Source organism: Sciurus carolinensis, chromosome 18 (genome assembly GCF_902686445.1).
Source record: "Sciurus carolinensis chromosome 18, mSciCar1.2, whole genome shotgun sequence".
Taxonomy (NCBI): Eukaryota; Metazoa; Chordata; class Mammalia; order Rodentia; family Sciuridae; genus Sciurus; species Sciurus carolinensis.
In genome coordinates, this window is record NC_062230.1 from 30,158,504 (window position 1) to 30,184,435 (window position 25,932).

The 25,932-nt window shown below is 39.4% G+C and overlaps 1 protein-coding gene across 7 annotated transcripts in view; it reads left to right on the forward strand.

The window, feature by feature from the left end:
• The first annotated feature begins 3,438 nt into the window (after positions 1–3,438).
• Positions 3,439–25,932, forward strand: part of Pdxdc1 (pyridoxal dependent decarboxylase domain containing 1) — a 48,953-nt gene continuing 26,459 nt past the window's right edge. For 4 of the 7 annotated variants that reach the window (XM_047534294.1, XM_047534298.1, XM_047534299.1 and 1 more), the window contains exons 1-7: positions 3,440–3,670; positions 16,557–16,630; positions 17,151–17,216; positions 19,617–19,697; positions 21,701–21,847; positions 22,650–22,839; positions 25,217–25,285. In XM_047534294.1, the coding sequence (XP_047390250.1) occupies positions 3,650–3,670; positions 16,557–16,630; positions 17,151–17,216; positions 19,617–19,697; positions 21,701–21,847; positions 22,650–22,839; positions 25,217–25,285 (648 nt within the window). In that variant the 5' untranslated portion in view covers positions 3,440–3,649. Of the gene's footprint in view, positions 3,671–15,624; positions 15,796–16,556; positions 16,631–17,150; positions 17,217–19,616; positions 19,698–21,700; positions 21,848–22,649; positions 22,840–25,216; positions 25,286–25,932 lie in introns of those variants that run through there. The other 3 variants (XM_047534295.1, XM_047534296.1, XM_047534297.1) reach the window with 2 other exon arrangements.

Here is a 25,932-nt window from a genome sequence, read left to right on the forward strand (position 1 = left end):
TTATCCTGAAGAATTAATGTCATTGTACTATCGTGATACACACATACTCATGTTTGTAACAGCACAATGCACAACAGCTAAATTGTGGAACCAGTCTGGGTGTCCATCAACGGATGAATAGATAAAGAAAATGTGGTATATATGCACAATGGAATTTTATTCAGTCATAAAGAAAAATAAAATTATGGCATTTGCAGGAAAATGGACAGAACCTGACAACATTATGTTAAGCGAAATAAGCCAAAGTTAGAAGGTCAAGTTAGAAGGTCAAGTATTATGTGTCTTCTCTCATATGTGGAAGCTATACAGGAAAAAGGAAAAGAAAGGTGTGTGTGTGGGGGGGTTATCTCATGGAAATCCAAAGTGAAAACAGTGGAACAGAGGAAAGGGACCCCTTGGGGGTGGGGTGATGCCAGGGGATGGGGAAGAGCTGGGGAGTGATATTGGCCAAATTAATTAAAAATGTGGAAAAATATAACCATGGAGAATATAACCATGTATATTCTTTAAATATAAATACATTATTTAATATAAATATATCCCTAAATATAAATATATTCTTTAAATACTCTGTACGTTTGATAGCAAAAACTGTCACCAATGAAGCAAAGTAAGACACAACCCATCTCAAGGTCGCCACCTTGAGTTGCTGTTAGGAATTGCAGACTTCTCTGAAGTTGCTCAGGTGGTTCAAAAAACTGATTGGAATCAGCTTCTTACAGGCTATTTACATAAAAAAAATTCTAATCCATAAGAGAAAAGCATACAAATAATGTAAATCAAAACTGTGCAGAATAATGTAAAACTGAATATCGCCCTTTTCCCTTGTCTTCATCCCCTAACCCCATTTCATAAATGCCTTCACTTATGTAAAAAAAAATTCTTGTTTCTTTAGAAACTACTGACTCCATCCTGTAAAAGTGAAAAATTTATTGCCATTTACATTATCTCTCTTGCCAATTCCAATGCCTGATTTCTGTTTGTTTTATTTCCTCTAGAGGTTTTCCTTATGTCCAAATATTATATTTAAATCTCTGCGCCTTCATTTAGCCTTTCTAGAAACATCTATTCTACTTGTACCACTATTAACCTGTCTTTGCCCTCCCATTTTTTGGTAATTTATAATTCTTGTACTGCGGTGATGAATTAATAATCAAATCTTTCACATGCATCAGTTGGTTGATTTTAAAAGTAAAAGATTAAAATATTCATCTACAATATGGTTGTAATTATTGTCTAGGTCACAACAAAATCATGTGAATGAACCCGAAGGGGAAAATAATCATATACCTCCTGTACTTGGTTTCCTTTTTGCCTATTAACCAAGAAAGGTCTGTTAACAACACATGTAAGACATATATCAGTGGAGATTAAACTTTCCCACAATTAGTGGTTTCCTGTTGCGGATTCCCATAATATCTACACATAACTCTTTAATGTCCCAAAGAATGCTGCATTATAGTTTATCAGCTGGAGGGGAAGAGGGAGAGTCACAAACTTAAGTATTAACTCAAAGCAGTGGACATTTTACATTCCCCCGAAAAATGTACTCACACACAACATTTTGGGCATAGTCTCCAGAGTCTCACAAATTACCTGGACCTCAGATTAAAAGACCTCTGCCCAAAGCAGTTTCCCTTGGGCAGGGATCTTGTTTTGTATGTATTTCTAGCACTTAACTGTGCTATTTGGCTATCAATGTTTGGTTAAGTTTTAAATGAACCAAATTTTCCCACTTTTTTATGTTGGGTTTTCAAAGTCTACTTTTAAAACAGTAAACTTTTATCTCTACAGCATTTGTTTTGCAGAATATACTTTGTAATGGAATCCACAAATACTTGGAAGTGGCTTTTAAAATTACCAGTTTTTGTTTGTTTGGTAGGAAGGACTGAACCCAGGAATACTACAGATATGTCCTCAATCCATTTTTTAAAGTTTATTTTGACACAGGGTCTTGCTAAGTTGCCCAGGCTGGCCTTGGGATTCTCCTGCCTCAGCCTCCTGAGTAGTGAGATTAAGGGCCTGTGTCACCTGGTCATATAACATTATGAGTCTTTAATAATCAGTCTTTAATTATATCTGGGTGATCAAAGATGAAATGTACCAAAACATACATTGATGGATGAGTTTATGGATACTATATATAAGGCAAATAAAATAAATTGTTAATTGTAGGGTTGGGAATATGGCCTAGCATGAATAAGGCACTAGGTTCAATCCCTCCACCACCAGTTCTGACAAAAAAAAAAAAAAAAAAGTTTTAACTATAGAATCTAGGTAGTAGATACATGGTTGTTCATTGTACAATTCTTTTGAGCTTTTTAAAAATGTTTGAAAATTTTCATAAAACAGGCAAAGTGACTTGTTTTGATCGAGCAGAGGCACAATTTTTAGCTCTTGGAAGATATAAACTTGATCATTACTTTCGTTTGCAGAACTTTTTGGAGAGTCACAAATTTCTATTGCACACTGTAAACCAGCACGCAGGTTTCCTTTGCTAGAAAACAATGTAATTAACTGGGCCTTAACCAAAATACAAGATAGCTCAAAATATGTAATTATTACACGGGAAAAGCCACCCATTTACACAGACTTCGGAAGAGATGTGTATAAACAGGAGAGAAAAGGAATGGTATTGTGACTGTAACATCACTGGTCTTCTAGGGGGCAAGTGCTACTGCCTGCGACCGTGGCCGGCATCCCAGAGTAGAGACTGGCACTAAGCAAATCACGCCAGCCCACTCGTTAGAAACAGAGGACAGTCATACGGTTTGAGAAAAGCGATGACGGGGGCAGTACGAGTTGTTAGGGTGTGTGGGAACGAATCCTAGCTAGACTGGACCTGAGAGATGAGCTTTGATTCCTACACCTGAGGGCTGTTGTAACAGGGAAGAGCAGCAGCAGATTTACTACCTATCACCCGACAGTCCTAATTGTGACATGAAGGAGTAAGCTGGACCATCTGTCTCAAAACCTTTCCCGTCTGGAGTTCTGCGGGAAGGGCTGAGACAAACACTTGGGCTCGGACGAGCGCCTGCAGTGAACTACAGAACTCATTTAGAGGCACGAAGCCTCAAAACCCCAAAAGCCTGGAGCACGCTGGACGCCGTCGTTCCTGCGCATGCGCGAGGAGGCTCGCCCGCCCCACCCTCCTGAGGTGAATGGCCTGTTCCATTCCTGAGGGATGCTGAGGGTGGGGGAGACTTATAAGCCTGGTCCAGAAAATGAAGGTGCGTCACTAGTTATTTTCAGACCTTCAATTCACGAAGGATAATTTGTTATTACTTTACTTCTACCTGGATGATTGCGACAAACTTCTGAACAAAGTGAGTTTGGTACGGTTTCACCATCTAACCTCCCCCTCTCACCTGGGAGCTTTAGGGCTGGTCGGCGTGACGGCCAGGTACGGAAGCCTATAGGGCCCCGCCCACCTTGACGGGGCCCCGCCCCACCCCGCCTCGCCTCCCGCACCCGGCAGGTTCCCCACCCCGCGGCGCCGCCGGCCAGCTCCTCCTCGTCTCCGCCCCGCCGGCTGCGGGCGCGGGGGACGTCAGCGCTGCCAGCGTGGAAACCACCGCCGGGCGCGGGAGGCGGAAGTAGCGCCCGGGACTGCCGGGCCACTCACCGGACTCCGCCGGCCGCCTCAGCCATGGACGCGTCCCTAGAGAAGGTCCGTCGGGAGGGTAGGGCGGCGCTGCGGCCCAGGCCCCTGTCTCCGGGGCGACTGTTTCCCCGCGAGCTGCCACTGTGACCCGGGAGGGGCCGGGGGCTAACCGGCCGCCGAGGAGGTCTGGCCGCGAGGGCGAGCGGCCGGGCCTGGCCGCGTCACGGCCGGGCTCCTTAGCGGCCGACCCAGGGCCTGCCGAGGTTCCGCGAGGGGCCGGCCTGAGCCGGGGCTGGCCCTCTCGGGTGTCGGCAGCTACCAGTTTGGACCCCACGAGCGCCAGGAAAGAAGCCCCAGTGGTTTCGAAGCCAGCTGCAAGGTTTTCTGTGGTTTCCGAGTTCGGAAGAAAATTGTTAGAGCAGTGGCCTTGCAACTTCAGCGTGCGCAGGGCCCTTTAGTAAAAATTCAAGATTTCAGCCCTCGGGTCTGAACCTCTGGGGGGTGGACTCGTATTACGTGTTTAGCAAGTTCCCCCACGTGATTCCGATCGTGTAGATTGTGAACCCCGGGCTAGAACCACTGGGGTCTAGAGCGGGTGGGTATTTCATAGATTGTGAATTTAGTTTCGGGGATTGCAGCTGCTACACAACTTCGTGGCTCCTCCTTTCTGGTGTCTAGGAGAGATTTTGGCGTCAACCTCCAATTCACTAGCTCTTTCCCCCGTTTTCCCCTTGAGAGAACAGCGACGTGATGTACTGGACTGACTGCTCTGGCGGGTGAAATGGATTCTAATTGTCCGGATCTGGGGCTTGTAAATGAGAACAGGTGCTTGGGTTTCTTCATGGAGTCCTTCCTTCTGTACCTGACATTCTGTCTTTCCTCAGAGCCCTACTCTCTGTTCCAGCTTGGGATTCTGCTTGTCCAGTTGGATGCAGACGCAGTTTTTCTTACATGTGGAATTCAGGAGCAATGCTGGTGTTTTAAAACTGTTTCCTTTTAATGTTGAATGGTCAGAAATAACATACTTTGTTTTCAAAACAGCAGCTGCCATAGATTTGTTCATTTATCACTGGAGAATTGAAGGCAGTAATTTGTAGAAATTAAGCCAGATTGTCTTCAGGCACACGCAATGGTATAACCTATTCCTTGGTGGTTTAACATAAATTGTATGGAAAACAAGAAAAGGAAAAGATAATATCTTTTTCTTGAGTCTTCTGATTAGCACAGTGCCTACCTGTTAGTACTTGAATTTCATTGAAGATCAGGGTTCTCAACCGTGAAGCAATTTTGTTCCCTGAGGGACATTTGGCAACTTCTGGAGATATTTTAGATTGTCACAAGGTGGGGGTGGGATGGTTCCAGGGTGGTACCCAATAGGAAGAGGCCAGGGATGCTGCTAAACTTCTTCATTGTGCAAAACAGCCACACACCAGAGAATTATCTGGCTCAAAATGTCAGTAGTACTGAACCTGAGAAACCTTGGTCAAGATCATGTGTGTAACACAGTAGTTGAATATAAAGTGATGCTAAAAATGTCTCTTCTGTGTTGTTTCCAATTTCATAAGAAGGTGGGGTGGGCTTGTGTCATTCAGAAACCTGAAAGAAATGGGGTGTTTTTTTTCCTCCAAGAGTAGCTCTTTCTAGGCAAATCTGCAAAACAGAGTGGGTTGGAATCCTGTTTTAAATATTACTTTTCTGACATTTGATTAGTAGATTATTATAGATGCTCCCTAAATGTGAATTGATGATGAAGGATCTTAAACTCTCCAAATGAAGATCTGAACAAGTATTGGAACTCCAGCATGGTTAAAGATGGGATGTTCACAAAAATTGCACAAAACTTAGGAATTCAGAACATGTAGGATGGAAGTTTCTGCCTTAGACTAGTGTGAAAATTCTGAATAAGTTTTTTAGAGCTAGGATTATTTGTCATTTTTATATTCAATTAAGTAATAGGAAGTTTCGCTTATAATGAACAATTTCTGTTAATGCCCAGTGGGCAGAAAAGAAAAAGCATTGCCATGGTATGAACTTTGATGACTTTTATGTTCTAAAACAATTTGAATCAAAGTGAAACATTGAATTGTGTCCATTATTCCTGTTTCTTTGAGGAATATACTATTCTGGGTTAAATTCTACATTGCTAACATAAGTGTGAGAGCTATTTGAGCAGTTCTGAATGATCCCATTTAAACTGATCCGTGCATAATTTATATGGCTGTAGAAACCAAAGTGTTGTTTGATACTCATGGTCTAAAGTTTCAAGTATTGCCTCACTTAGATGGGGTAGCTATCATCATTTAGTAGAATCACTCCTTACATTTCCTTTGGTTCAAATATAATTCTGACCCTTGCTTTTTCTTTGGGTAATGTGTAAATGTGCAGCCCTGCCATGACAGAGCCACTTGCTTGTATTGATTTGCTTTTCTTTCACAACAATATCAGTTCTCTTGTATCTGAAATGAGGGATGTCTTAAGAAACTAAGCAGGTTAATTGAGAAGGCAAGGGATTCAAGCAGGAGAAGGACTGGGGTCTTGAGCCTTTGTACTTTATGTCCAACTTAAAACAGGGCCCTGTAGAATAATCTCAGTGTTTACTATTTGTGTTAATATTCGAGTGAAAAAAATGCCACAGGAGGTAATTATTCATGGTGACAATCTTAAGAAATTATTCACCACATACACACCTACACCTTTCAGTAAAGACCTACTGCTTCCTATTGCTTAAAAAATCTCTTCCTGGGCATTTGTTTAAACAAGATGTACTGCAGTTTGCCTTGGGTTTACTTTATTTTTTGAGATACTGGGGATTTGAATCCAGGACACTTTACCACTGAGCTACATCTCTGCCCTTTTTTATTTTCTGTTTTGAGACAAGGTCTCACTAAAGGCCAAAACTGGCCTTGAACTTGGTGATTGTCCTTCCTCAGCCTCCCAAGTAGCTGAGAGTATGGGCATGTGCCACCACACCCGACCCTTGAGTTTAATTTCATCCTTGAACCAACTTAGCAGATTGACAACTTCAGCATTCCTGACCTTTTGGGCTGGATGATTCTCTGTAGTGGGGGGGCTATCCCATGCATTGCAGCATCCTTGACCTCCCACTGTCAAGATGCTATAGTCCTCTCTCCCCGGAGCTGTGGCAACTAAAAATGACTTCCAGTGGAGGCAGTTGTTCCCAAAGGGTGGAAAGAATTGCTTCTGGGTGATGATCACTGAGAGACTCGAGAGCTGTGCTTTGCAAAGCCAGTAGGCACCATGACCAACTTAAATCTGGATTAATTAAACTTTAAAATTCATTTTCTCATTTCTACTAACTACATTCCAAATGCTCAAGAGCCATGTGTTTCTTGTGGCTGCCTTACTAGGCAGAGCAGCTATAGTCCATTTTCATCACCATATAAAGTTCTGCTGGGTAGCATTATAGAGCTGGCCAATTTGTTACATCTCTTATCATCCCGAGAGGCAACTTGAACCCTGTTTTTTACTTAAATAATTACAGCTCATGCCCATAATCCCAGAGGCTCAGGAGGCTAAGACAGGAGGATCTCAAGTTCAAAGCCAGTCTCAGGAACTTAGCAAGGCCCTAAGCAACTCAGTGAGACCTGAGTAATATATACAAAAAAGAGTAAATATACAAAAAAGAGCTGGGGATGTGCCTCAGTGGTTAAATGCCCCTGGGTTCAATCCCTGGTTCCAAAATAATAATAATAACTCAGCCCATTTTTGTTTCTTGTTTTCATCCAAAACTAAGTTGTTTTGTCCCCCGCTCCCTTTCTCTTTGGGTCTGATTTTGGGAAAACTTTTATCATCTTGCTGTTACCCTAAAGGTTATTAAGGAGCAGTAGGAGTAGCATGAATAGAACATTCCTCATCCTTACTTGCTGATAAGGACTGCCAGAATTCCTGTCCCTGCTCTTAAAAAGTGTGAGGGGAAAACCCCCTCTTAGCCAAGCTTGCAAAGATCAGTTTCCTTGTGTGCCTTTGCAGAGTCTACTCTTCTGTGTCGAAAGGAAGGTGTTATATGCAGACCTGATAGACTGTGATTTCGGCTTTTGTTTAAAGTGGATTCCTGCCTCATTATGAAGTGAGGGTTTTGCATACAGGTGCAGGGTGGATGTCAGTAAATGATTACCTGATGTCTGGGCATTGGAGGAGACTGGTTGGACTTAACTGTGACACAAAGTTCCTGCTCCTAAAAACTTATAATCTTGGTGATTCTTGATTTATTCAGGATTGCAAATGTGGTCCCCATTTCCATGTATGTTCCACTATATCCAGGATTTCGGAGTTATAATTATAGGTAGGAGTTATCTGACCTTTAGTTTTGTCTGACTTCACCAAAAGCAGAAGCTGTTTTCATTCACACTTTTTTATTAGCTGAAGGTCAGCCGTGGTCAAACCCCAGTGCTTAGTGCTGAGACTCCAGATGATTAAGACATGATCCCACCAGGAAGCTGTGTTTGTAAGGAGCATACGTATTTTAATACAAATTCTTGAATAGCAAGGAGGGGTAAAACTAGCATAAGACTTAAGAAACAGGGGGTGCATGAAGTGACCAGGAAAGATTTTTTGTAAGAGATTCTTTAAGAAGAATATTTAGTTTGGAATTACACTTTTCTCGAGTTTGCTTTAATTGTAATTTGTACATTTTTACTTTATGATATGATTGTCCTTGTATTATTGTTGGCAGAATATGAATCAAGAGATAGGAAAGCCATTTGTTAACTCTTTTAAAATATTTTGTTTTTTTTAGTTATACATGACAGCAGAATGGTTTTTGACATTCATACATGGAGTGTAACTTCCCATTCTTGTGATTGTACATGATGTGGAATTACACAGGTCATATATTCATATTTGAACACAGGGAAGTTATTTCTGATTCATTGTACTGCCTTTCTCATTCCCATTCCCCATCTCTTCCCCCCATTTCCCCCTGTGCAATCTGATGAACCTCCACCTCTCCCCCTAACCGCTGCCTATTGAGAGTCAGCATTTGCATATCAGAGAGAACATTCAGCCTTTGGTTTTTTGGGGGATTGACTTATTTTCACTTAGCAGGAAAGCCTCCAGTTCCATCCATTTACCAGCAAATATCTTAATTTTATTCTTCTTCATGACTGAGTAATATCCCATTCTGTATATGTATAACATTTTGTTTATCTGTCTATTGAAGGACACCTAGGCTGGTTCCATAGCTTGGCTATTATGAATTGTCCTGCTGTAAATGTTGATGTGCAATAGGGTTCTTTTTTGTTTGTATTCTGCAAATGTTAAGTATCAAGCTTCCTTAAGGTTAGATAGTTTTTGGAATCCAAACTTGTGCCCCATCTACTTTTAATTTCTATGAAAGATGCATTCTGGATTAAAAATGATTGAGAGGAGTCAACTTTTCCTGTAACCTTTTTTTTTTTTTTAATTGCAGAAGAGCAAAAACAGCAAAATAATGCCTTCACTTAGAAGTTGCTGGTTTTGTTTGTACATGGGTAACTGTTAATATTGGCAGCTTGACACAGTTCAGCCTTAAAAGTCTGAAGACATATCAAGAATTGGTGGTTTCCTTTCCTTAGAATTTATCTTAGTATTTTTAAGATGAAATAACTATCATTAATCCTATATAATTCCAGTTCAGTTTTGGAAGTGATGATATTAATAAGGATAATTTGTTTTCTTATTTTTGGTGCTGGGGATGAAACCCAGGGCCTCAGGCAAGCTAGGTAAGTGCTCTACCACTAGTTATGCCCCCAGCCCAAAAATAATAGGTACCTTTATCTTTCAGATTTGATCACCTGTTGACAAATCCTAGGAACACTTTAGTGAAAGGGTTGTGTTAGTTACTGTGTAGCATGCTTCTCTAAGCAATTTTCTTTTTGTCCCAAAATGAACGATGATTTCAGATAAACTAAAAAGATTTAAAAAATAAAGGCCTGTTGTGTAGTGTTTTTCCCTTTGCATGGTTATCGGGAAGCATTTACTCATGATATATTATTTCTAAGTGAACTGATTGTTCAGAAGCAATATCCAGGATTTTGGAATTATAATTGGTCTTAATAAGGTGTTTTTTTGAAACTTAAACTTGGATCTCTGGTATTTCCACTAAGACAAATGACTCGGATGCCTTTTCGTCTCCCTCCATATACTGCTCTCTGTGCCTGGGATTTGATAGCAGGTGTTTTAATTTTGTTGCCTCCTTAACTCTACCAGATTTTTTACCACTCAGTTGTGTATTTTTGCCCCATTTGGTTTTTTCTGCTTCTTGAGGAATTTGCAAGGTTAAATACTACTAGGTACACTTCAACAGCACTTACACATCCCTTTTCAACTAGGAACATTATGATGCTTAATGAGCCAATAATTACAGTATGTCTTCCTGTCCTCACAGACATGTTCAGGGGTAGAGTGAATGATAGCTAAAAATGTCTTCAGAGAGTATATAGTTCTTAGAAGATGGAAGGAGACAAAAGTGCCTGGGTTTTAACAATTTGTAAATTTGCAGCCTGAAGTGTAACTTTCTGAATTCTCAGCAATGCCACCCGTCAATGTTGTGATTAGAAAACGTGTGCGTGGATGGTCACACTTTGTAAGTGCTCTTTTGCATAGTTTTTGGTTTGTTTGCTAATGGTGTGATTGCTGCAGGCCTCTTTAAGGCTTAAGGACCCAGGGTCAGAGGAAGGGCTAGGACTCCGCCCTGGCTTACAGTACTCTTTGCTGGACAAGCCCCCTACTATGGCACATTCACACATCGTGCACCTAGTGGGCTTGCTTGAGGACGGTGGGAGGCTGCCAACCACCACCCAGCCTCAGGAGTGGTTGGAAACTGCTGGCTTGTCTGTTTATAAAGGGACCTTTTTTTCTGAAATTGTTTCTAGTAGAACCCAGATTTTTAGTCAGTTTAGTTTACTCAAGTTTTATATAAGGCTTTATAAAGACTTAGGTAAAATAAGCCCTACTCTTCCCATGACCCTTTATAAATGTATTCAAACACATTCACAGTTAGAAAAAGAAGTCCGTTGCAGCAGTCCTGTGATCCTAGATACTGATGCCACTGGCAGCCCCTGCCCTGCAGGTGTGCTGCTGCTGTCCAGTTTCATGGTGTCTTTTATTTTTCCCCCTGGGATTGAACCCAGGGGTGCTTACCCACTGAGCCATACCCCCTTTCCTTTTTTTTTGGTATGGGGGTTGAACTCAGGGGCACTCGACTACTGAGCCATATCTCCAGCCCTATTTTGTATTTCCTTTAGAGACAGGGTCTCACTGAGTTGCTCAGCACCTCGCTTTTGAACTTGAGTTCCTCCTGCCTTAGCGTCCAGAGCCACTGGGATTACAAGTATCCACCACTGTGCCCAGCCTTTTTTTTTTTTTTTTTTAAACCTTTTAACCAATTCATAAACGGTCATCATCATATAAACTTCCCTGGACTCTGCTAAGAGGAATAATGGTGTAAGATCTGAAGTAAACATTTTAGTTAAGGGTAGGGTAACTGCACATCCTGGTTTGCTCAGGACTGACCCAGTTTATACCTTTAGTCCTAGTTTAATTATTAATAGTATACCCTTTCATTCTTGATAATGCCCTAGTTTGAATGATAAGATTATAGTCTTCTAGTAAGGACTACTGTAGAATAGAAAGTTTCCTGTACAGAGAATCATTGTTTTGTTTTTTTTTTTTTCCTAAGTGAAAACGTTAATTAAGCAAAGGTCATTTTTAAAATTAAGACTTGGTTATAATGATTTTTGAGTACAAGAGCTTTTTCAGAGTATGAGTCGCCTCATTGACTTACATTGTAATATAGAGAGCAGTACTGACTAGTGGTTAAGAGCACTGGTTCTAGAGTAGTAAAGACTTAAATTCTGACTCTAAAGCATACTAACTCTGTGATTTTGTGTTAATTAGGAAGTAGCATATGTAAAGGGGTTTATTAGCATCATGCCTGGATTATAGTAAGTTGGTAATTAAGGAAAATAAATCTTACTGAATACTTAAATTCTGTGGCAGGCTCTGTGTTTGGTGCTGAAAGATAGAAATTATGACATTCTTCCTAAGAACCTGACATTGAACTATTTTGCTTCTCAATATCATAAAGCAGCCCCCTTCTCTATGCTGAAAATAGACTTCTGTATGCCATTTATTCCTTTAGGTTTGTGTCTGGCTGTTGCCCTGATACTGTAAAGCAACATGTATCATGCAGCTACCCTGTCTGGCACTGTAATAGATGTAGGAAATGTGAATAAGAAGGTAGTGACTATCCTTAGTGTAGAAGCTTATGTAGGCATGGCTTTTAGTTTTAAGGAATCCATTAATAAATGTACAACTTTCCTTCAAGCATTCCTTGGCTTAGAACCTCATATGATCCTGCTACTGGTAACACTTTGTATCTTGGATTATCCAGTTAATGCAACAAGCATGTGAGGGTCTACAGCATTGGAGTCATATTCACATTTAATTTACTCCACTATAACTATAAATGCTGCTTTCCCTATCCATCCACTCCCACCCGCTGCTTACCCACCGAAGCGAGTAGGAGGGAGAACAGTTGCTCAATGAGAGACTAAGAAGGGGGATGATCCTTTTGCCTTTCTCAGTGTAAGCATCTTATCATTGCCTGTGATTCTAATGTTTATAAATTCATATTGTTCACATAAAGTGGTTTCTAAAAGTCAACTCTTTTTTCTGTTCTTAACTGCAAAATTTGTTCCAATCTTACAGGGACAGTTGACTGTTAAAGAGATAGTATGTTGATATTCAGTGCTGAGAGAGTACAATAAGTTCTGTAAGAAAAGTCAAAATTAATGGGAGTGTGAATTCTTGTTTTCAAGAAGCTCATGATCTAAGCTAGTGCAATGGCTCAGGCCTGTAATCCCAGCAGCACAGGAGTCTGAGGCAGGAGGAATTGCAAGTTTGAGCCCAGCTTGAGCAACTTAGTGAGACTGTCTCAAAAATAAAATTAAAAGGGCTAGGACTATAGCTCAGTGGTAGAGTGCTTGCCTAGCATGCACAAGGTCCTGGGTTCAATTCCCAGCATGGGGTGGGGGAGTCCTCCAGGTCTAGTTGGGGAATATATCTGTGCTGGAAAGAATATTCCTGAAACAATTCACATAAAGGATATAGGGAATCATCAGAATAAATGGCAATTGCACATCAGAATGCCCTAATTTCAAGGCTTCTGTTCCATTGTTCCCATAAATATAATCATTTTTTGTCAGGCAAAGAAGTTTCACAGTGGGTTTAGAGAAAAATGGCATCAGTATCATTAGAGGGGATATGAAAAAGTGAAAGTGCTTCTACCCTCAAGGGTTTCTTGGACATACTGAATTGTGGTTGAGTAGGTAGCTAGAGGTAGATAACAGGCCCAGGGATGTTCAGCTTCTAAGCATGAGGCATGGAGGTCTGGATGATCGACCAAGCAAAACTGCTTATCTTTTCATTGGACCGGATGGTGGGGGATGCAGATTGGAGTCATCAGAGATGAGGATAAGGGGGAACATAACCAGTAGACTTAGTAGGAGTTAAGATATATTTTCTTGACCATTATCTGTTCCTCCTTTTCATAATCGGAGCACTGAGATGCTCTAGATTGCTTCCCAACCTGTCTTGTGGTTACATTTAAGTTGTGGATTTTATTTTAAAAAAACCTATTTGAAAATGATTTTTCTAATTTGTTTAAAAATCAGAATGGATGTGGCTACATGATTACTTTGTAAGCCCTTGTGGCATCAATGTGATGTAATAGAGGCTGGGAATGGGAGTCAGGGACCCAGGGTTCTGGCTGTCATTTATTAGCTGCATGACCACTGGTAAATCATTTCACCTTTCTCAGTCTTAATTTCCTCACCTCTAAGATGTTTTTTTAATATATGTACTTTTTAGTTTCAGGTGACATAATACCTTTATTTTTATGTGATGATCAAACCACGGCCTCACGCATGCTAGGTGAGCGCTCTACCACTGAGCCACAACCCCGGCCCCATTTTCTTCTTCTTAATGAGAGTTTTTAGAAATGAAACTATTCAAAACTTTATATATAAAACAAAGCCAATCTGCTTAATGGTTATTAGGGAGTTGAAAGCCCCAACTTTTTTGTTGTTATTCTTTTTAGTTATACATGACAATAGAATGTATTTTGACATATACATGGAGTATAACTTCCCAATCTTGTGATTGTACATGATGTGGAATTATATTGATCATGTATTCATATTTGAACACAGGAAAGTTATTTCTGATTCACTGTATGTCTTTCCCATTCCCTATCTCTTTCCCCTATTTCCCCCTGTCCAATCTGATGAACCTCCCCTCCTCCCCACAACCCCTGCCTATGAGAGTCAGCACCTCCATATCAGAGAGAACATTCAGCCTTTGGTTTTTTGGGGATTGACTTATTTCACTTAGCATGATAGCCTCCAGTTCCATCCATTTACTGGCAAAGGCCATAATTTTATTCTTCTTTATAACTGAGTGGGCTGGGGAGATAGCTCAGTCGGTAGAGTGCTTGCCTTGCATGCACAAGACCCTTGTTTCGATCCCCAGCACCGCAAAAAAAAAAGTAAGTAAATAAATAACTGAGTAATTTTCCATTGTGTATATGTACCACAACTTCTTTATCCATTCATCTATTGAAGGACACCTAGGTTGGTTCCATACTATTGTGAATCGAGCTTCTGTGAACATTGATGTGGCCTCGTCACTATAGTATACAGATTTTAAGTCCTTTGGATATATGCCCAGGAGTGGGCTAACTGGGTCCAGTTTTCTAAGGAATCTCCCTTTTGCTTTCCAGAGTGGTTGCACCAGTTTTCAGTCCCACCAGCAATGTGTGAGTGTACCTTTTACCCCACATCCTTGCCAACATTTATTGTTACTTGTATTCTTGATAATTGCTATTCTGACTGGAGTGAGAGGAAATCTCAGTGTAGTTTTAATTTGCATTTCTGTAATTGCTAGTGATGTTGAACATTTTTTCATATATTTATTGACCATTCGTATTTCTTCTTCTGTGAAGTATCTGTTCAGTTCCTTTGGGGTTTTTTGGTGTTAAATTTTTTGAGTTCTTTATATATCCTGGAAATTAATACTCTATCTGAGGTGTAGGTGGCAAAGATTTTCTCCGATTCTGTAGGCCCTCTCCATGTACAGGGTCTCTGATCTAATACCTACCGAGGTATTAGATCTCCAGTTAGAGTTGAGTTTTGTGCAAGGTGAGAGATAGGGGTCTAATTTCATTTTATTACATGAGGATTTCCAGTTTTCCTATCCTAGCACCATTTATTGAAGAGGCTATCTTTTCTCCAAGGTGTGATTATGACACCTTTGTCTAGCATGAGATAACTGTGTTTATGTGGGTTTATCTCTGTGTCTTCTAATCTGCACCATTAGTCTCATGTCTGTTTTTGTGCCAATTCCATGCCATTTTTGTAACTATAGCTCTGCAGTATAATTTAAGGTCTGGTGTTGCATGTGATGCCTCGGTGGAAGCTCCAACATTTTATCCAGCCCATTCTCCCCAAGAACACTTGCCTAGATCCCTAAAGTCCCTTCTAGAATTTGACATTTTCTGATTCTTATATTGGTAAACTGATAGAATTTCTTGGGAAAATATGAAGATGTAATGTAAAACTAAATGTAGCACACACTTACTACACACTGTGCTGTAGAAGATATTGCCATGTGTAATAGACAATATGAATAGAAGGAGAAATACGGGTCCTCCTTCAAGCAGATACTTGGTGAGAAAGGAGAAGAGAGTTTCTGCAATTTTTTATAACAAAATTCATACTACATAGTGATCCAAGGCACTATGCTATGGAGATTAAGAAGAAAGGAAAATGAGAGAGAGAGACTGTCCATCCTCTGGATACCATCACTACTACAGCTTCTTCCAAATAGATGCTCTGTTTATGGAAGCGCTTACAGACTAGACTTATGGGTATATTAGCTTCCTATGGCTGCTATAACAAATTTTCACAAACTTTGTGGTTTTAAACAGCTGGAACGAAGCCACGCATGGTGATACATGTCTGTTTCCCTGCTATCCTGGAGGCAGAAGCAGGAAGATCACTTGAGTACAGGAGTTAGAGGTCATCCTGGACAGCATAGCAAGAGCCCCTCTCAAAAAGGAAAGAAAATGGAATGTGTTCTCCCCCAGTTCTGGAGCCAGAGTTTGCAGTCCTTGTCCCTGGGTTGTGATCAAGGTGGGCCGGGCTGTATTCAGAGGGAGAGGTCTTCCCTTGCCTGTCCAGCATATGACATTTGCTAGCATTTTGCATTTTGCAGCTCATGGCCACATCATTCCAATTTTCAAAACCAGCATCTTCAGATTTCTCTTGTCTTCATGTAACCTTCTTGTGTGTGTAGTCTCCCTCTGCCTGCTCCTTGGTTTTTTGTTTGTTTTTGCAGTGCTGGGGATCAAACCCAGGGCCTTGTGCTTACAAGGCAAGCACTCTACCTACTGAGCTATCTCCCCAGCCCTGCCTGCTCCTTTATAAGAATACCTGTGACTATATTTAGGGCACCATCTCAAGATCCTTAACTTAATCAGAGCTACAAAGACTGCCATATAAAATAGCATTCACAGGTTCCAGGCATTAGGATCTAGGGAAGACAGGGTAGGTAAGCATTTTTCAGCCTATTACAGCAATAAAACAAGTAACATACCATGCATACTTTTTGTGGACTTAGTGAAAAAGTGGAATAACCCTGGGGTCCATTAATTTGGAACTAGTTAAATAAACCCAGAAAGAATGGAATCAGGTGTGACCACTAAGAAGAATGAAGTGAGCCTACTGACCTGGAACTACATACCTATTACTGGAATTACATGTACTATAATATATTTATGAATTTTATAATAAAGCCAGAACAAAGTAGATTTGCATTTGATTTTTTTTGGGTGAATTGTTACAGAAGCGACAGAGGAGTGTTAATCTTTAATCTTGTCTGGTTTGTTTCCCAGATAGCAGACCCTACATTAGCTGAAATGGGGAGAAACTTGAAGGAGGCAATGAAGATGCTGGAGGAGAGTCAGAGGTGAGTGTGCAGGACAGGGCCACCCTGCTTAGCACGTCCATCCTGTTTTCTGGTGGCTCTGGTTTCCTTCTTTCAAGACACCTCTTAACTCAGGAATGCCACACATAACTTCTGCTGACTTTAAATTTGATATTTGTCTTGGGTAGAGGGTGCTTTGTAATTAAAGGACTTTGGTGGGAAGGCCATAATTTTCAGTTTTGTCTGTTAAGAGTTTTAAGTAGATAATACCTTAATTTGAATCTCTAAATACTTCTTACTATACATTCAGGTCAAATAAGGCATGAATTAACCAAGAAATGGGTTGAAATGTTTTTGTTGTTGGTGGTGGTGGTTTTTCACATTCTTTTCCTAAAACTCAAATTATATCCGAAATTGGGGCCTAGGGAGATATGATAATTTTGTTTCAAATCCTATATCAGTAATGAAGAGATTCTGGCTAACACGGTCATTTTGCATGTTCAGATATTTTGCATGTTAAAAATTTGGTATGATAAAACAGTTTTTCTTTCCTTTAAATTAGAAGAATAGAGGATGAAAATGGGAAGAAGCTCATGTCAGAGGATATTCCAGGGCCACTCCAGGGAAGGTAGGTGGCAGTAAAGTTTAGTGCCTTTAGATAGGATGTAAATTTTTCTTAACCCAAGATTTACCGTTGTTTAATTACAATTTTACTTACAATTTTAGTTTGCGTGTAGGTTTTTTTTTTTCCTTTGTGGAACTAGGGATTGAACTCAGGGCCTTGTGCATGCTAGCTAAGTGCTCTACTGTATCATTAGTCCTACAATTATAGTTTTAGCACAAATATAAAAAGAATATTTCCTGCGGTATTGGAGATTAAGCCCAGCGGTGTTCCACCACGGAGCTATATCCCCAGCCCTTTTTAAATTTTATTTATTTAGTTAGTTTTTTGGTGCCAGGGTTGAACCCAGGGCACTTAACCACTGAGCCACATCCCCAACCCTCTTTTGTATTTTGTTTAAAGACAAGGTCTCACTGAGTTACTTAGGGCCTTGCTAAGTTCCTGAGGCTGACTTTGAACTCACAATCCTCTTGCCTCAGCCTCCTAAGTAGCTGGTATTACAGGTGTGTGCCACTGTGCCTGGCTAAGAAAATTTAAATGGATTGATGTGCAGTGTAACATTAAAAAACTGAAATGCCATTGACTGGTTAGTGATAATGCTGAGCTCACCAGCTTTTTTCAGAACTTAGTACAACCTCATGACTCAGAGCCATTCATGAATTTGTAATTATAACTTGAATATCATACTTAGTTCATTCTTAAAAACTGTGATCTATTCAGTGGACTGAGTTTTATTATGAGAGATATTTTAATTTGCTAAGATTTATCATTCTTATAATATCCTAAATGAAAGGAAAAGGTCAACTTCAATCATTGATTGACAGAGTGTTTAGTTCTTAGCTGCTGAAGTAAAAAATCTATCAAGTCTTTAGCTTGAACTAGTGGGGGAAAAATCAGAAAAATAAGTAGCTGAATTCAGGGGCTAGGGGTTCATCAACAACTAGAAAAATATTTTTAAAAGAAAATAAGTAGCTGACTTCAGTTTTCAAAGGGTTAGTCATTCTAGAATTAAAGTCCCAGCCCAACTTCCCTGAAACAAACTTATTTTCTTTTATAACCAGGAAACTCCACATAGGTCAACAGTACAACTCCCTTAAATTGTTCCTTGACCTGAATATAAATTGTACAAGATTGCAAAAGAAGAGTATAGAGGAAGGCTCACAGTGTGAGCTAGTAAATGTTGTCTCTAACATACCCAGATACTAATATTTTAAAGTAGGCATTCCTGCTATAGCATGGATTGTGCAGATTTTTAAGACCTTCTAGACTTAAAGTGCTTTCTACCTCAGAATAGGAAGCAAATCCTGTAAGTCTCCTTACTCCAGGCCTGAAGGGAATAGGGGGTTTTGTTTATTCTGATTCCACAGAAGTTTTCTCAGAGGAGAAACTCCCAAGAATATCTGTAATTCTCAAAATGACAGCACATTAAAACCACTGGTCAGGAGCATTCACACCTGGTAACACTGCCATCCAATCTTTGAGACTAGTGAGATGGCAGGCGGAGTGTTGTGTGCTTTACAGGCACTCTCCACTGTGTCCTCACCATTCTGTAACGGCAGGTCGTGCAAGTCAGGATAGTTACTCAAGGTCACAAGGCTGACCTCCAGGTGGGCCTCAAGTTTCCCTCCCTGTCAAAGAATTAGAGCTCCTCTCACTTGAAGGTGATCACCTTGGGGAGAGTGAAGTTTTAAGGATTATTTTGTCAGTGCTTCTTTTTTGAAAGAGAAAAATTTTATTAGTATATTCTGGTTACTAGAAATAGTATTTTTTTATCTTACGTATCACACATTGCCTTGCCATTGCTTATGACGTTAGCTGTTTGTATTGTTTCTGCCCCTCATGTCGTGAACAGTTGTTGACATTGCTTGGATGGCAGTGAATCTATTTACACTTAAAGCAGATCTCAAGTTTCCCAACTTGGGGAAGAGGTGATGGTAAATAATGCATACATTATATGTTTAAGGCTGCTGATCCAAGTAGACTAGTCTGCTACATGAAGGAAAACTAGGTAAACCAATGGTGTTAGAGTGTTCTTGCTACTTTTGTGACCTTCTAGCATCTCATAAGGACTTTTGACTCTTCTAACACGTTCATTAACTATTCTCTATCTCTACTCCAGGATTCAAATGAACCAGTATTGTCAGAGCAGGACTGGTCAAATTCTTAAAAATCAAACTTATATATTAAGTAAAGGGTTAATCACAAGTAAGGTAATATTTGGAAATCAGTTTATAATCTGAGGTTTGTTTTCAAAAAAGTATGAACTGCATGTCAAAGCACATATTTCTCTTGTAGCTTCTCAATTAAAAAAAATTATCAAAGCTAGTTTGGATAAGAAAAATAGTTGGGAGAGTGGGTGTGTGTGTGTGCTCTTCCCACAAGTTCACCAACTCTTTTATTCTGCAGTGGACAAGATATGGTGAGCATCCTCCAGTTAGTTCAGAATCTGATGCACGGAGATGAAGATGAGGAGCCCCAGAGTACCCGGTAATGGAGAATGATTGGCATCTTCCCTTTGAAAGTCTGTGTTCTTTTTTTTTTTTTTTTTTTTTTTTTTTTTTTATATTTTTAGTTGTAGATGGACACAATACCTTTATTTTGTTTAGTTTTTTAATGTGGTGCTGGGGATTGTACCCAGTTCCTCATACATGCTAGGCAAATGTCTTTTCACAAAAACGTTTATGTATTTTTGGGTAATATATTTAGTAAAAAGGAGGCATTTAATAAAATTAGATCCTATAGTTTTATGGTTTGGGACCTTACAAAAGGGACTGGTAGAAGAACTGAAGAATAAATGCTGTGTGCTTTTTCCTTCATCCTAAGGGTGCTGCAGCTGAAAATATTGGTGCCAGCATACATTGTCTGGAAATTGCTGAGATTACCAGCAATTTTTAAGACCTTCTAGACTTAAAGTGCTTTCTACCTCAGAATAGGAAGCAAATCCTGTAAGTCTCCTTACTCCAGGCCTGAAGGGAGTAGCTTCTCTTCAGGCCTCCTTACTCCAGGCCTGAAGAGAAGCTACTTGTTTTATTTATTCATCTATTTTGTCTTTGATTTTTTAATTTTTTGTAATAAGGAATACATTCTCCTTGTTCAGAATTCAGAACGTAAAAATGAGTGTGCAAAGACAGTTCCTTCATGCTTCTGCCTCCCTACCTGTTTCTCTTCCCTAGAGAGAGACAATTACTAGTCTCTTGCATCTTCTTCCATAACTACGTTGTGTGTGTGTAACACAAGCAGAATGGCCAGGCCCACCTCTCTGGTGCGTAAATACCACGCACATGTTCTGCACCTTGTGCTTTTCTGCTGTGTCTTCTAGCGTCGGTACTTAAGGAGATTTCTTTTTGTTAAGAATTCCTTAGTTCTACTCTGATGGATGAAGTGTGTTTTCTTTAACTTGTCTCCTCTTTATGTTTTACCGGAACAAATGTAGCCAGCAACTTTGGACAAGTGTCATTTGTTCTAGAGGCAGAAGTGTCTGGAGGGGTCTGAGAAGTGGGACTGCTAGATCAGATGTGCCAGAGTGTCCTTCTTAAGCTGAGCCAGTTCATTGTCCCACCCACCGTGTGTGAGAATACTTCTTTTCTCACACCACTGCCTGTAAGGGTATTGTCAGACTTAAGGATCTTTGATAAGTGATGTTTTGATAAGTGAGAAATCTGAGTGAGATATTTCAGCATAATTTAATTTACTTTTTTTTTTGAACCAGGTTTAAGTCTTTTTATATGTTTTTAGATGTATTTTATTTCCTTTGGTCCATAATCCTATTTGGTTGTCTTTTTCTTATGCTTACAATTAACAGTTATATATTTATTTCTTCTTAGTTATTCTATATAAGGGAAATTAATCCATATATTTTAATTAAATGTAAAACAAAACAAACCTAGTCCCCCTTGAATTTGCTATACTATTTTCAATACCTGTTTAATGCAGGAAATTGTTCTTATAAGTTCTTTTTAAAATGTTTTCTTGGGCTGGGGAGATAGCTCAGTTGGTAGAGTGCTTGCTTTGCAAGCACAAGGCCCTGGGTTCAATCCCCAGCACCACAAAAATAAAAAAAAAAATTAAAAAAAAAATGTTTTCTGTTCATTTTATCTTAGTTCTATCCTCTGTAGTTCTCCCTTTCCCCAGTGCTAGGGGTGAACCAAGGGCCTTATGCTTAGTAGACAAGTGCTGTACTACTGAGCTACATCCCCAGCCCTTCCTCTGTAGTTCTTAAGCTTGATGTTTAATTTTTAAATTACTATCAAAGTGAATTATTCTAAAACACTTTGTACATGCTCAATAAAAAGAGGGCTATTTATTGCTTAGGACTCATTTTAAAAAAATATCTTCCTCTCCAAACTTGCAGTACCTTATATGCATTGATTTTTCTGAACATCTGCTTCCTGTGACATTATGTGGATTTCACGTCTGACAGGTTTCTCTAAATTCTAGTTTGGTTTTTATGCTTTGACTCTAATACTTGTTTAATATAATTTTATTAACAGAATCCAGAATATAGGAGAACAAGGTCACATGGCTTTGTTGGGACATAGTCTGGGAGCTTTTATTTCAACTCTGGACAAAGAGAAGCTGAGAAAACTTACAACTAGGATACTTTCAGATACTACCTTGTGGCTATGCAGAATTTTCAGGTAAAGACATTATCAAGAGTTTTCAGTTTCCTCTAAAGTTATTTCTGAGTGATATGTGAGGGCGCTTTCTTCTGGAGCTCTACCCTGGGCCCTTCTTGGAAGAATTGCTTCACCTCTCCATGCCTCTGCTAAGTGTGGGTAACATTAGTAGCTGTCATGGAATTATTGTGAGGATGAGCTGGTGGATTAATATGTGTAAAGAAGTGAGAACGTAAGCATGCACATATGTGGTTGATAGTGTCAGCAATTATTTATTTCTAGTTGGTTATTTTCCTAATTGGTACATATTAATAGAAAAGCAATGATCTGGATCAAATACTTCTATTCATATTTTCCTTTCTTCTCTAGAATATTGAGAAGAATAAAAAGCCCCAAGCAGATTATAATAAAAGCAAAAATGATCGTAACTAGCATTGTTGGCAATTTTGTTTATTTTGGATGTTTTAGAGCTGAAGCTATGCTAACAACCCTGCCTGCATTATTCATTGCTGGCCTTCATGTAGAATAAGCTGGAACCATGGTCTTCAGACTTTTTCTATCTGGGAGACTCCAAGTTTCTATTGTTTTCCATAGTTTCTCCTCTTTCTGGACTTAGGTACAGATGAAGAGTTGTTACTGCTCTCCTGTACAGCCTCCAGCTGCAGTGAGTTGTCAACTATCTAAGATGACAGTGTTTCACATTCTTATCCTCTGACATTATCTGGTTTGAGAAAATGCTTGCTTCCATGATTATAAGATTAACATATAAAGTCAGAATTAATCAGAAATAGAAGTACATTAATATATGGATGTTTCTTAATAGGTATGAAAATGGTTGTGCTTATTTCCATGAGGAGGAAAGAGAAGGACTTGCAAAGATCTGTAGGCTTGCCATTCATTCCCGATATGAAGACTTTGTGGTGGATGGATTCAACGTGTTGTATAACAAAAAACCAGTTATCTATCTCAGTGCTGCTGCTAGACCTGGCCTGGGCCAGTACCTTTGTAATCAGGTAATGTGGTATAAGGCAACTGTTTGAAGAAACAGTGTCATGTTTTGTCATGAAGCGCTTTTTTTAAACAGGGTTTCACTCGCTGTATTGCCCAGGCTGGCCCCCAGCTTCTGGGCTTAAATGATCCTCTTGCCTTTGCCTCCTAAAAGCTGGGACTGCCAATGCACATTGCCACCTCCAGTTTGTCCTGAAGCTTTGAAAGTGTGAAGGCTCATTTCCTTAGCTGCTGTTCAAGTTCTTGTTTTATTATAACAAAGAAACAAAACATATATTATTGAACTTAGAAATTACATATGATAGATATAGTTATGTGTTTTTAATTACTCAGTATCAACTACAGTCAAAAGTTTTGCCGTATTTCCATACTTTAGTCAAATGGTATATGTATGTTTTTACATGGTTGCATTTGTCTTTTTTCATGTCCTGTTATAACAAGTATGTCATGCACGTTTAGTGTCTTGACAGTTCTTCAAATGAGTGTATAGAAATTTAATTGACCGTTTCCCCTTTGGACATTTTCTTTTTATGACCACTTTCAGGTAGCACTCTTTTTTAGTACTGTTTTGCATATTTTTATATATAAGCTTTGTCTAAATTTAGGGTTATATTCCTCTCATAGGTTTAAGAGTCAATCCAGAATCACTCAAAGAGCCTTACTATTTTTAAAGCCCAACCAGGGGGACTATCTTAAGATCAAAAGATTGTAAACCCTCTTGGCCAAGAATGTTTTAACGCAAAACCCAGAGAGTTGGAGGGTTGTTGGAAAGGCAGAGGCCCTGAGAGATGTGTAGAGGCAACTCAGGGACTTAAGCTCATTCTGAGCTGTGATGGCTGATGGCAAAAAATTATGTCCTCCTCTTTAGGGTGTTTGTATATTCCTATAGACACATGAGACAAATTACTTGAGGATCTACTGCAAGCCAGATTCTTATGATCTTAGTACAACAATCCAGTCTTCAAAAGATGTATGAGAGTGTTCTGTTGAGACAAGCAAGTTGCAGAAAGGTTTATGTGAAATGTCTATGCTCATGCTTTTAAAAACATGCACATGCTTATATAGGTGGTTTTTGTACTTAAAAAATAGATTTGTCTAAATACAGATGTACATATGTCTGAATACACACATACAGAAAATATCTAGAAAGTTATATACTAAAAAACAATTGTGGATTAGTGGCTTCTAGGGGAGCCTTTTCACTTGTACTATTTTGATGTCTTATTTTACTTGGGTGTCACTTTTATAAATTTTTTTTTCTTTTGGTACCAGGTATTGAACCTGGGAGATGCTTCGCCACTGAGCCACATCCCCAACCCTTTTTATTTTTTTGAGACAGGGTCTCATTAACTTGCTTAGGGCCTTGTTAAACTGCTGAGGCTCGCCTTGAGCCTACGATCCTCCTTCCTTAGCCTCCTGAATCTCTGGGATCACAGGGGTGTACCAACCCACCTGGCTCACTTTTTAAATTCTTTTAAAAATCATTTAAGGAGGAAAATGTGAATAAAGTACTCATTAATTTTTTTTTTATCTTTAAATGCTGCCAAGTCTTAATTACACAGAATAGTATGTGCAACTGTTTACAATTCCTAAAACTTACAAACACCTTGAAGATTTGGGAATTAAAAATTGAATATAAAATTAATTTGATGAGTACTGTCTCCATTCTTAACACTGACTTCACCTAAGAAGTGTAAATCTGGCCAGGAGCAGTGGCATATGCATGTAAACCCCACTTGAAGCAGGAGGATTGCAAGTTGAAAGCCAGCCTCAGCAACTTAGTGAGGCCCTAAGCAACTTAATGAGACCCATTCTCAAAATAAAAAATGAAAAGGACTGAGGATGTGGCTCAGTGGTTAAGCGCCCCTAGGTTCAATCCTTGGTAGAAAGAAAGGGAGGGAGGGAGGAGGTGAGAAGGAAGAAAAGAAAGAAATGTAGGTCTGTTATTCCATATTTATTACTTTTTAAGTGTGGGTGGACCCACAAATAAGATATTGTTCTTTGAATGCCTTTAGCTGGTGTTATTTACCAGTAATGCTTGGAGAAGGAATCCTAAATTACCACTCAGAATGCCCAGTGTTTCTTTGTTTGGAAAAGTGTTTGTTTTTTGGTATATGGTAGAATGTACCAAAGACAGTTACTCAAATTCATTTAGAAAATTTAACATTATATCCTCTTAAACAGTATTTGGCAATTCACCATTTTGTTTTGTTTGGTTTTGGTTTTGGCTTGACTTTCCAAATGTACTTTAACATCTACTTACATATTAAGAGTTCCTAGGGGAGAGATTTTTCAAACGAAAGATTGACCCACCATCTTTCACAATCATAAGCGAATAGTGACAAAGAACTTTGTTCTGAAGTCGTGCATCTCTTCTCGCAGCTTGGCCTGCCCTTCCCCTGCTTGTGCCGTGTGCCCTGTAACACTATGTTTGGATCCCAGCATCAGATGGTAAGTTCTGGTTTTGGTTTATTAATTAATATGGAGTTGAGTTTTGAAATTGTCTTCAACTGAAGTTGTTTGCTGGCCTGCAGATAATTATTAGCTTATTAATTTATTGCTTTGGTATTTCTATGTGTAATACATGCTTCTGTTTGAATATGCATGAAGTTTGGCTAGTATATAGGTCAGGAGCATCTAGTTCTTAAGGAATCGTATAATCATTAATCACTATATCACCTGCTGCTCCTTTTTTTTTTTCCCCCTATTTTTGCAGGGGTGTTTGGAATTAAACCCAGGGCCTGTGCATGCTAAGCAGGAACTCTACCCAGCCCTATTACTTTAAATAGAAAGAAGACTACCAAAATAAGTACCAGAAATTCCTTTTGAAGCTCATTCTTTTAAGTAGTTACCACTGTTGCCTGGATTTATGAATGGGCAGATTTTGAAAACGAGATTCTTTATTATAATCCTGGGGTTGAGTTTTGCTTATTTTTAGAGATGCAAATGATAAATCTCTCCAAACTGAAGCCAGAGGAAAAAGGACAGATTTTAGGGTTCTGCATTTGTTTTTCAAGATAGTTTCATTTTTAAATTTTATACTAATTTTAACATTAGTATAGATACTTTGTTGACTGGGGGGTGTTGAGAGAACATTT